General features: G+C 46.1%; 1 protein-coding gene across 1 annotated transcript in view; it reads left to right on the top strand.

Annotated features, from left to right (window-relative positions):
• The first annotated feature begins 820 nt into the window (after window positions 1-820).
• Window positions 821-12,286, top strand: part of LOC119973737 (protein transport protein Sec61 subunit alpha-like 1) — a 29,946-nt gene continuing 18,480 nt past the window's right edge. The window contains exons 1-2 of the mRNA XM_038812147.1: window positions 821-1,008; window positions 8,465-8,532. Of these exons, the coding sequence (XP_038668075.1) occupies window positions 1,002-1,008; window positions 8,465-8,532 (75 nt within the window). The 5' untranslated portion in view covers window positions 821-1,001. The remainder of the gene's footprint in view (window positions 1,009-8,464; window positions 8,533-12,286) is intronic.

Genomic DNA, 12,286 nt, shown 5'->3' with positions numbered 1-12,286 from the left:
GGTTGGCCAGGTTGGGTCGCGAAGGTTGGCCGGGTTGGGTCCCGAAGTTTGGCCAGGTTGGGTCGCGAAGGTTGGCCGGGTTGGATCTCGAAGGTTGGCCAGGTTGGGTCCCGAAGGTTGGCCAGGTTGGGTCCCGAAGGTTGGCCAGGTTGGGTCCCGAAGGATGGTCGGTTGGTAAAAATGGGTCCCTGGAAAAAATGTTTGACAAACACTGAGCTGGAGAGGAGTGAGCAGCAAGGGAGTTACTGCTGCTGTTGTATATATATATGTAATTGTAAATAAAGTTTTATTTTTGTTCTACAAACTTGTGCTGAATTCTTCATGGCCCTCACAAAAGAACGGCTGAGATAGAGTTGGTGAATACAACCAGCAGAGCCTGGATGGGCTGAATGGCCTCTATGTGTGTTGTAAATTTTATATCATTCAATGTAACACATCTGAGATTGTCCAAGATGAACACAGCGCCAGTGGGAACAGCTGCTCTGCTACTTCGGGCTTTTCCGTCAAGGTCACCAGCCGACGTCAGTCACCTCGGCTGTTTCCGTCAAAAGCCAGTGTGGGGCGCTGATCACGTGGCCTGAGGACCGTTCGTGTCGTTCCGTCAATTTGCCTTCGCCGAGTCGGTGATTTCCGTGAGTGGAAGGGGAGGGAGAGGCGGGCGGCGATCATGTGGTATCCGATCGCGGGCTGTGATTGGCTAGGGCTCGGTGACCGGCAGTAAGGTCAGGTGGTACCTTGGCGCGGCTGTGATTGGCTGACCGGCGCCCTGGAGGGTCAGGTGGTACCCGGGCGCGGCGGTGATTGGTTGATCGGCGCCCTGGAAGGTCAGGTGGTACCCGGGCGCGGCTGTGATTGGCTGACCATCGCTCCCTGCTGTCGCTGCCGGGAGCTGACGTGTCTTTCTAGCCGCTCCGACACCGAGTGAAGGTAAAGAGCGCGGGCGGCCCACTGCCTTCCCCAACCCAGCAAGCGGACACCGAGCGAGAGAGAAGGCCGCCAACATGGGCAGTAAGTCACCGCCGAGGCAACAAACCGTCCGCTTCACCTTCCGGAGGCCGCGGCCAAGCCTGGGCCTCGCGTGATTTTTGTAGCCGGGTTTGGGCGCCCGGGGGAGGGGAGGTGCTCCGGTCTGATGTGAGGCCGGGTGTTATCAGTGTGAGGGTGGATTTGAAAGGGGGGCGAGCACCTTCCCTTCCCCGGGGGGGGTCAATGCCGTTAATGTTCAGTTTAAAAGCTCGAGCCTCGCCCTTCAGCCCGGCCGCCACCCCCCTCCCCAGCCCGGGGCCGCCGGCTGTGGGGCTTCCAGTGCCACGTCGCCCTTTATATTGAAGCCTGAGAACAGCAGCAGCCAAGCCAATTAACAGCAGCAGCCAACCCCATCCCAATTAACCTCAAAATTACCCCCCAATTCCCATTGAACCCCCCATTGACATCCTGGGGCAGGAGTGCCAGGGTTCAAACCAGATCGTCATGGTTCCTTCCGCAACTCTTCCCAGTTGTGTTGCTGGGGGCTTCTGGTTTTAATGCCTAGATCGTCTGCAGTTGGTGTACTTTAGTGCCGCCCAATTAGAATTGAAATGGAAATCGCTTATTGTCACGAGTAGGCTTCAATGAAGTTACTGTGAAAAAACCCTAGTCACCGCAATCCGCCGCCAGTTCGGGGAGGCTGGTACGGGAATTGAACCGTGCTGCTGGCCTGCTTTGGTCTGCTTTAAAAGCCAGTGTACTAAACCAGCCCCTTGGCTCAACTGTTCTGGCGATGTGGGGTGTGTGTGTGTGAGAGAGAGGGGAGTATGGGCACCGCAGCCCTTAACGCTGCATCTATTGCAATAAGGATAAGGTCAGTCCTCTGCCTGTGTTATTTTTTTAAATGGTTTCCAACCACCGTAGCGCCTTGCATACCCCCGCCAGACGTTCCCAAAGCTCGTTCCAGCCGCTTTTGTAAGATAGGAAACGTGGCAGACAATCCAAAGGCAGCAGTCCCCCACGAATGTGATAACGACCAGATAATCTGCTTTGGTGACGTTCGTTGGTGCTAAGTATTGACAACAGGAAGAACCCACCTGAATATGGCTGAGGGATCTTTAATCCTGGGCAGACAGTCCGTCGGCTCTAGCTGGATAGGGACCGCACTATCAATACGGAATCACTTGCATTGGCTTCCCTCCCCGTTCCCATGACCTTCTGATGTTATGCAGTGATATAGTACAGAAGTGGCCCTTCGGCTCATCGAGTCTGCACCAACAAATCTATAATAATCCCACTTTCCAGCACTTGGCCCATAGCCTTGAATGTTATGACATTTCAAGTGCTTTTTAAAGGTTGTGAGGTTTCCGGCCTCTACCCTCCCAGGCAGTGCCTTCCACTCCCATCACACTCTGGGTGAAAAGCTATTTTATCACTGACAATAAGGGACCCAGCACAGTTCCCTGTAATGTTCCACTAGACACCAAGCTCCAGTCAGACGGACAGCCTTCTACCACCATCCTCTGTCCCTTAGCACTGAGAAGTCTTAAAAGGTGTTGTAAGACTTCTTACTGTGCTCACCCCAGTCCAACGCTGGCATCTACACGTCACCATATCACTAATTAGTCTCATGTGGGGACCTTGTTCGAGGCTTTGCTGAAATCCATATAAAATTACATCAGCTGCACTATGCTGATCTGCACACACTGACCTCCCTCTGACAAAGTCATGCAGACTATCCCTGATCAAACCTGGCCTCTCCAAGTGGAGATTAATTTTCTCTTTCAGAATTTTCTCCCAATAGTTTTACTTTCACTAATATGAGACTTATTGTTCTGTTCAAAGAAAAGTACAGCACAGGAACAGGCCCTTCGGCCCTCCAAGCCTGTGCTGACCATGCTGTCCGTCTAAACTAAAATCTTCTGCACTTCCAGGGTACATATCCCTCTATTCCCATCCTATTCATGTATTTGTCAAGATGCCCCTTAAACGTCACTATCGTCCCTGCTTCCACCACCTCCGACAGCGAGTTCCCAGGCACCCACTACCCTCTTGTGTAAACAAAACTTGCCTCATGCATCTACTCTAAACCTTGCCCCTCGCACCTTAAATTCCCTAGTTTATCACTGCCACCCTTCTTGAAAAGTGGAACGACATTAGCTGTCCTCCAATCCTCTGGCACCTCCCCTGCGGCCAGAGAGGAATTAAAAATTTGGGTAAGCAGCCTAGGGTACAACTCATCCGGCCTGGAGATTTGTTAATTTTTAAGCCTGCCAAAATCTCCAATACCCCCCTCACTCCTCATGTCAAACTGTTGAAAAACCTCACAAGCCCCTCTCCAAATTCTGTATCTACATCATCCTGAGTGAAGACAGATGTGAAATACTCGTTTATCACCCTCCAAAGTCATATGGCTCCATGCACAGATTTCCCCTTGGTCCTTACTCTTTCCCTGGTTATCTTCTTCCCCTTAATATACTTGTAGAATATCTTGGGATTCTCCTTGATCCTACCACCAATGTTTTTCATGCTCCCTCCAACAACTTGCTCTCCTAGTTGCTGTCTTCAGTTCCTCCTGCACTTTGTATAATCCACTAAGACCTCTGCTGATTTGCGCCCTTTGTACCTGCTAAAAGCCTCTCTCTTCTTTCTTATCCAGCCCTGAATATTCTAAGACATCTGGGGTTCTCTGGGCTTGCAGCTCCTACATTTCATCCTAAACAGGGCTTGTACTCTCCCAATCATTTCTGTTTTGAAGCCCAGATTGTTGGCCAGATCTTGCCTTTTTATTAAACCTCCTCTCTCCTCTCCCCCCCCCCCCCCCCCCCCCCCCCCCCCCCCCCCCAGTTTTTGCAGAATATCTTTTTCCTTTTCCATAACAAACTTAAATTGTTCCCCAGAATTAGATCCAGCACTGCGTTATCCATTCTTTGGCCTTCTATATATGGACATAAAAAACTCCTGAATACATTTCAGAACTCTTTCACACTGACTTTCCCAATTAATGTCGGGGAAGTTGAAAACCCGTAATATAATTACCTCATTATTATTTTACACACCATGGGCAGCATGGTGGCACAGTGGTTAGCATTGCTGCCTATGGCACTGAAGACCTGGGTTCGAATCCCAGCCCTGGGTCACTGTCTGTGAGGAGTTTGCACATTCTCCCCGTGTCTGCGTGGGTTTCGCCCCCACAACCCAAAGATGTGCAGGTTAGGTGGATTGGCCACGCTAAATTGCCCCTTAATTGGAAAAAATAATTGGGTACTCTAAATTTATTTTTTAAAAAGAAAAAATAAATATTTTACACACCTCAGTGAATTGTCTGCGCATCTGCTCCTTTATTGCCCACTGACTTTTTGAGACCTATAAATACTCTCTCAGCAATGTGACTGGCCCCCTTTTTATTTCAAATTTCTACCCACAGTCTCATTTGAAGAATCTTCCAAGGTATCGTCCCTCCACACTGAGGTAACTGACTCCTCAGTTAATGCGACCCCACCCTCTCCTGTCTCTTCTGCAAATTCAATCCTATGTTGGTCGAGGGATAAAGATTAGTCAGGACACCAACTACTCTTCAGAATGGTGCTCTGATGCATCGACAGTGCAGCACTGAGGTGTGTGCCAGCTTAGTTCAAGGCATTGTGGTGCTCAGACCGAGGTATCAATAGGCTGATATCTATTGACATCATTTTTAGTCCATCAATGATATCTTGGTGAAACTGTCAGTGTTTGCTTAATGGAGTAGTTAAGCTGCAGTGTTGTGAACCATTGTGCAGGGTGTCCATGGTGCAAAGAAGAAAAATATAATGAATTTCTTGAACTTAATTTTATTTCCTGAAACAACTTAAAAGTACATTACATAACAATGGTAGGTAGTCATATGGTTAAGTAAATAATTCCAAGCATACCTCCACCTTTACCTTTATGAAAACACAGGTCCGGCTTCCTCTGGAGTGTTGTCTCCAACCTGAGAACTACACTTTACAAGTGAAGGGATTGAAGAGGGTCAAAAAAATAGTGTGGCTCTGAGGGTGAGACACATCCGCTACATGGCGAAGCGGGGTTGTTCTCTTTAGGAAAGTGGGGATTGGATGGAGGTGATTAAAATCATGCGAGATGGGGAAAACTGTTCCCATTGGCGGAACGTTCGAGAAGCAGAGGAAACTGATTTAAGATGATTGGCAAAAGAACCCGAGGCAGGATGACCACCTCTTTTAAGCCGTGACTGGTTAGGATCTGGGATGCACTGTCCAGGAGCGTGGTGGAAGCAGATTCAATCGGGGCTTTCGAAAGAGAATTGGATAATTATGTGAAGAAAATAATTTTCAGAGCTATGGGGAGAAGGGCAGGAGAGTTGGGTAGTCATGTTTGCCTTGTAGAGAGCTGGCAATGAGTCATTTGTTTTAACTTCCAAAAGGCTCACTAATTAATGTGCTTTTAAGTTTACATGGGAAAATAATTCAACCTCTTAAACTGTCCTATAGGACCCAGTACATTCAGCATTTTATTGAGGTAACAAGCATTTGGATTGGATTTGTTTCTTATCTCGTGTACCAAGGTACAGTGAAAAGTATTTTTCTGCGTGCAGCTCAAACACATAATTTAGTACATGAAAAGAAAATACATAAAAGGGCAACACAAGGTACATAATGTAAATACATAGACACAAACTTACAGGATCTATTAATCAGGTCAGTCCATAGGAGGGTCGTTTAGGAATTTACAATTTGTTCGTTAGACATTTACAATTTGTTTTCTCTTTGATAAATTGATTGAAATTGATAACTCTCTCTAACTAATTGTATTATCTTAATGAAAGGTCTGCCTGGTGCACCCTGTATTTTGAGCAGTGCACAATAGCGTGACACAGTCTGACACATCAGAGCTGTCCGTTCCAACTACACTAGTGGGTAGAGGATCCATTATTTTGTATCTGGGAATAGCATTTTCACCTTACCTTTTTATAGTGCCATTGGTACCATCAAAGGATTGTGTCCTCGCCCAATAAAACGTAAAAATCTGCATTTTCAATCGTTTTCGGTAGCTTCTTGAGATCAACCTGTGACTTGAAGACCCACAACACCATTCGTAGATCATAGAATTTACAGTGCAAAAGGAGGCCATTCGGCCCATCGAGTCTGCACCCTACTTAACCCCACAGCCTACTTAACCCCTATCTCTGTAACCCAACAACCCCACCTAACCGTTCGATACTTGAGAGGCAATTTAGCATGGCCAGTCCATCTAACCTGCACATCCTTGTACTGTGGGAGGAAACCGGAGCACCCGGAGGAAACCCACACAGATATGGGGAGAACGTGCAAACTTTGACCCTGCCGGGAATCAAACCTGGGTCCCTGGCGCAATGAAGCCTCATGGGGACAATGGCTCCGTTCAACAGTTTACGTCATCTTTGAGTTTACAGGCCACATTTTCTGGGTGGAACATGTCTTTCTTGTCATCTGTATGAATTTGAGCTCGTGCAAAGATGAAGGGCAGCCAGTTATGGGTGCCCTACGGAATTTTGATGCCTTTTTTCCATCATACCTTACGCTCCTTCACCCAGACTGCAGAATTCTCCTCCAGTCTCTTTGGGCCATCAGTCTTAATCCAGGCATTCTCAGTGAAACAGGATATCTATTTCTTGTATGTGATCATCTTCACCTCTGCCAAAAGCAAGTAATTTGAAGGGAAATCAGGCTGTTCGACTGATCCGCTAATATTTGATTACAGAACCAACTAGTATCCAACCTAATTGTGCTTTTAAATAATCATAAAGTGTGGCCCCTATGTCATTCTGGACCTATTTAGTTGAAATAACTGACCTGCAACAACACAATCTAGTCCTTTCCTTCATAAAATCCATTAACTTAAACCCAATGTCAGGACAGCACGCTGCCTCACAGCGCCGAGGTCCCAGGTTCGATCCTGACTCTGGGTCACTGTCTGTATGGTGTTTGCACCTTCTCCCCGTGTTTGCGTGGGTTTTGCCCCCCCCCAACCCAAAGATGCGCAGGCTAGGTGGATTGGCCACGCTAAATTGCCCCTTAATTGGAAAAATGATTTGGGTACTCTAAATTTAAAAAAAACACTTGCATCTAATGTCTGTGCTTTTCTGAAGAACACGGACCCAGCTTGCTGAACGTGTTTGGTGGCAGCCTTCCATCTCATACAGTGATGGTTTTTGTATGATTCGCTGGTCTCGGTTTTCCCTGGACTCTATTCTCATCTAGCTGAGCTTTCCGTTTCTGATCGCACTCCCAAACAGTCAGCCTCCAGAGCTCACAGTCGTCAGCAACTGTATCCCAGTTGTCAGTGTCCACCATCTTCATATCTCATTTGCAGGTGTCCTTGTTACGGTGGCAAAGACTCCCATAAGGCCATGGCCAGTTGACCGCACAGAAGGTCTTTGGGTATATGACCGCCATCCATCCAATCAACGTAGGCAGTGCAGATTTTTTTGACTTGGCAGTGTGTATGCGAGCGGAATTAGCACGCTCCAGGGACTCGTTGGTCACCTTGTCCAGCCAAGAGATGCTGAGACAGATGAGCATGGGAACTATTCAGCTCTTCTACCTAGTATATGTTTGTTGTCCAGGTCTCACCTCTGTAGAGTGCACTGAGGACACAGGCTTAGTAGACGCACAGTTTGGTGTCCTCAATCAGGACATAAACTGCAGCTTTTGTGATGCTTAACTTCAGTATCAAGTGTCAGATTGTTGGTGATAGCAGAGTCTAGATGTGTGAAGCTATCAACAACCTCCAGTGTCATATTGTCAATGCTGATAGTCTGATAGGGAACATCAAGGACACGGATTCAAAATAATGGGCAAAAGCAGTAGACGGGATGTGAGAAAAAATGTTTTCACCCAGAGGGTGGTTGGAGTCTGGAAGAGACTTTCTGAGAGGGTGGTGAGAAGCAGATTTGATCAATGTATTAAAAAATGAGTTAGGACAGCACGGTGGCACAGTGGTTAGCACTGCTGCCTCACAGCACCGGGGTCCCAAAGTCAGGGTTTTTTTTCTCAGACGTTAATTTGGTGGGGAATCGAAGAACTCCGAATTAAAACTGGTTGACAGTGGATCGCTGAAGAGTTTCTGCTGATGCCTGAGCCAGACCTGAGGATTTCAGTACACTTTGTGTTATCTGGCACTCTAATGAACCGGAATTCTCTGCTCCCTGGATTTCCGATCCCCTAATGTGATTCATTAGTTTACCAACTGGAAGCAATGAAGAAGTTATCTGGAAACCATACTAGTATACTGCGTTATTTTATACTTTGTTTTTGATATTCTGTTAAATATTAAAAGTAAAAAGCATACTGTTCTTCCTGAATGCTTGTTACATGTAAATGGAACTGTCCATTAACTGGCATTTTGATTAACTGTCACCACCCATTCCCTGTCCATGTTATAAATATTTTACTGTGTTTGGTGCCGCATGTTTGATTTTTGTTGTATTTCTATAATTAATTGTGCTTTCCTTGCTTTCCAGTAAAATTCCTTGAAGTTATCAAACCATTCTGTGCGGTGTTACCAGAAATCCAAAAACCAGAGAGAAAGGTAAACTTGTTGTCCATTTTTGTATTCTGCAATTTCTTCTTCCCTAAAAGTGTCATTACAGAAAGGTAGATGGCATATGCGAGTGGTGTGTTGGTATGAAGGTATTTCAGCACATCTAAAATTGTACGGCCACACCATTTGTAACTGTATGAAATTTCAGGTACAGTACCCAGTTTACTGAATATATAGCTCTATAAACTGTAGCTCTCATTAGCCAGGTGCGAGGTTGTTTAACCTAGTCTATGCCACTGGGAGCACAGCCTCTATTTCCTCTCTGGAGATTGGAATTAAGACGCTGCGGATGTGGCTGTCGGTGTGTTATTTTTAGGTGACTTGTTATCTTTGTGCTTTGGGAGTGCAATTAACCTGCATGAAATTAAATGAAAATCGCTTATTGTCACGAGTAGGCTTCAATGAAGTTACTGTGAAAAGCCCCTAGTCGCCACATTCCGTCGCCTGTTCGGGGAGGCTGTTACGGGAATCGAACCTTGCTGCTGGCCTGCCTTGGTCTGCTTTCAAAGGCAGCGATTTAGCCCAGTGTGCTGAGCAGCCCCTCTAACCTGTGTATATTAACACTTGAGTTCTTGAGACTCCTCATTCTTATGTTTTAAATTCCAATAACGTGCAATTCATACTCATACAGGCAAACCCGGCTAACATTGAAAATCATGTCTAGTTCGCTCTTACTATTTCGAGCCTCATTTAAAAGATATTGGTCACAACTGTATACGCTTTAGTCTGAAATATGGTTACTTCCACATTGGAAGAATTGTTACAATGCCTAACTTCATTTGGAACAGAGCTGAGTGCTGTATTGCAGCCTGTATGCTATGGTATGGCAATTGGACAGCGGCTCCAAGAATGCTGTGCTGGGTTCCTAATCCGAATAAATCAAGGAATGGGAAGGACAAACTCAGTAAAATTACAATCACTAGGGAAGTGGTATTGAGCATATTGTTGGGTCTGCGAGCTGACAAATCCCCTGGCCTGGTTGATCTTCACCCTAAGTCTTGAAAGGTGTGGCTAATGAGATAGTTGATGCATTGGTTTTAAATTTCCAAAATTCCCTAGATTAGGGGAAAGTTCCATTAGATTGGAAGATAGCAAATGTAACTCCTTCATTTAAAAAGGCAGGGAGACAGAAAGCAAGAAACTACAGGCCAGTTAGCCTAATATCGGTCATCGGGAATATGTTAGAATCCATTATGAAAAATGTGATAATGGCACTCGGCCTGCAATCAGGCAGAGTCAACATGGTTTTATGTTTAACCAATTTGTTGGAGTTCTTGATGATCTTTATTATTGTCACAAGTAGGCTTTCATTAACACTGCAATGAAGTTACTGTGAAATTCACCCAGTCGCCACACTCCGGCGCCTGTTCGGGTACGCGGAGGGAGAATTCAGAACGTCCAATTCACCTAACAAGCACGTCCTCCGGGACTTGTGGGAGGAAACCAGAGCAGTCGGAGGATACATGCTCAGACACAAAAAGAACGTCACAGACAGTGACCCAATCTGGCAAATGGAGTGTAATAGAGAAATGTGAAATTGTCCATTTTGACAGGAAGAATAAAAAAGCTCATTATATAAATGGTAAGAGATCGCCGAGCTCTGAGATGCAGAGGGATCTGGGTGTCCTAGAAATCGCTTTATTGTCACGAGTAGGCAATAATTAGGAAAGTTATTGGACTGTTATCATTAATTGTGATGGGAATTGATTATAACAGTTATGCTTCAGTTGTGCAAGACACTGGTGAGACCACATCTGGAGTATGTGTACAGTATTTGTCTCCTTTATTTAAGGGTAGATGCAAATGTGTTAGAAACAGTTCAGAGAAGGTTTAATGAAATGAAAATCGCTTATTGTCACGAGTAGGCTTCAATGAAGTTACTGTGAAAAGCCCCTAGTCACCACATTCCGGCGCCTGTCCGGGGAGGCTAGTACTGGACTAATGCCAGGAATCGACGAGTTGTCTTATGGTTTAGCTCACTCAGCTAAATCACTGGCTTTTAAAGCAGGCCAGCAGCACGGTTCGATTCCCGTACCAGCCTCCCCGGACAGGTGCCGGAATGTGGCGACTAGGGGCTTTTCACAGTAACTTCATTGAAGCCTACTCGTGACAATAAAGTGATTTTCATGAGGAAAGATTGGAAATATTTGGTTCATATCGCTAATGTTTAGGAGGGTAGGAGGTGACTTGATTGAAACTTTAAAGATCCTGAGGGATATTGACAGGGTGGATGTGGCGACAATGTTTCCTCTTGTCGGAGAATCCAGAACTAGGGGTCACCGTGGCAAAATAAAAGGTTGCTCATTTAAAACCGAGATGAGAATTTTTTCTGTCCGATATTTGAGTCTCTGGAGCATTTTCTCAAAAGACAGTGGTAGCAGAGTCTTTGAATATTTTGATGGTAGAGTTAAACAGATTCTTGATTAACAACAAGCGGATGGAAGTTTATCGGGGTCTGCAGGAAGGTGGGGTTGAAGTTAAAATCAGATCAGTCATGGTTTAATTGAATGGCGGAGCAGGCTCTAGGGGCAGAATGGTCCACTCCTAATTTGTATGTCCATCCCTAATGGTCTACGTGATGGTGAGCTGCTGCCTTGATTGCAGTTGAGTGACTTACTAGCCCATTTCAGCCATCAGTGAAGAGCAAGCCACTTTACATGGGTCTGGAGTCATGTCAAGGCCAGTCACGGTAAGGATGGCAGATTTCCTGCCCCAAAGGGCATCATCGAGCCAGGTATTTTTTTATGGCTGTAGTTTCCTGGTCACCGTTACCAATATTGTTTTTTATTTTGGATTTATTTAATTGAAATTATAGAATTTACAGTGCAGAAGGAGGCCATTCAGCCATTCGAGTCTGCACTGGCCCTTGAAAAGAGCATCCTACCCAAGCCCACACCTCCACCCTATCCCCACACTTCCACCCTCTCCCCATAACCCCACCTAACCATTTTTGGATACTAAGGAGCAATTTAGCATGGCCAATCCACCTAACCTGCACGTCTTTGGACTGTGGGAGGGAACCGGAGCACCCGGAGGAAGCCCACGCAGACACGGGGGAGAAAGTGCAGACTCCGCACAGACAGTGACCCAAGCCGGGAATCTAATCTGGGTCCGTGGAGCGGTGAAGCAGCTGTGCTGACCACTGTGCTTCCGTGCTGCCCTATGTTTCTAGCTGTGTGATTTGAAGCCTTTGGATCAATATTTCAGGAGTTGCTTATTTAAGACCGAGGTGAGGAGAATTTGTTCCTGAGGGCCGTGAGTCTCTGGCACTCCCTTCCTCAAAAGGCAGTGGAAGAAGACCGTTGAATATTTTAAAGTTGGAGTTGAATCGATTCTTGATTAACAAGGGTGAGAAAGGTTATCAGGGGCCGGCAGGAATGTGGGTTGATGTTAAAATCAGAGAAGTCATTATCGTATTGGCTCGAGGGGCCGAGTGGCCTTTTCTTAATTCATACGTTAGTGTGTTAATCCAGAGTGGCGTGAAAACCTGCTGGTGATTTCTTTAAAATGGGCTGGTTGGTTGTTGCCTTTTGTTCCTCCCTGATCCTCCTAAACACCGAGCCTGTGCAGCACCAGCAGTTACTGCCCATCCCTTGTGAACCGCTGCCTTGGATACAACTTAGTGGCTTGCTAGGCCAGTTCAGAGGGCAGTTCATTGCTATAGAGCTGGAGTCACTTTTAGATCAGTCCTGATAAAGTCTTTGCCTGAAGGACATTTGTGAATTAGATGGGTTTCTTAAAA

Source organism: Scyliorhinus canicula, chromosome 11 (assembly GCF_902713615.1).
Source record: "Scyliorhinus canicula chromosome 11, sScyCan1.1, whole genome shotgun sequence".
NCBI lineage: Eukaryota > Metazoa > Chordata > Chondrichthyes > Carcharhiniformes > Scyliorhinidae > Scyliorhinus > Scyliorhinus canicula.
This window is presented reverse-complemented; position numbering and strand designations above follow the sequence as displayed.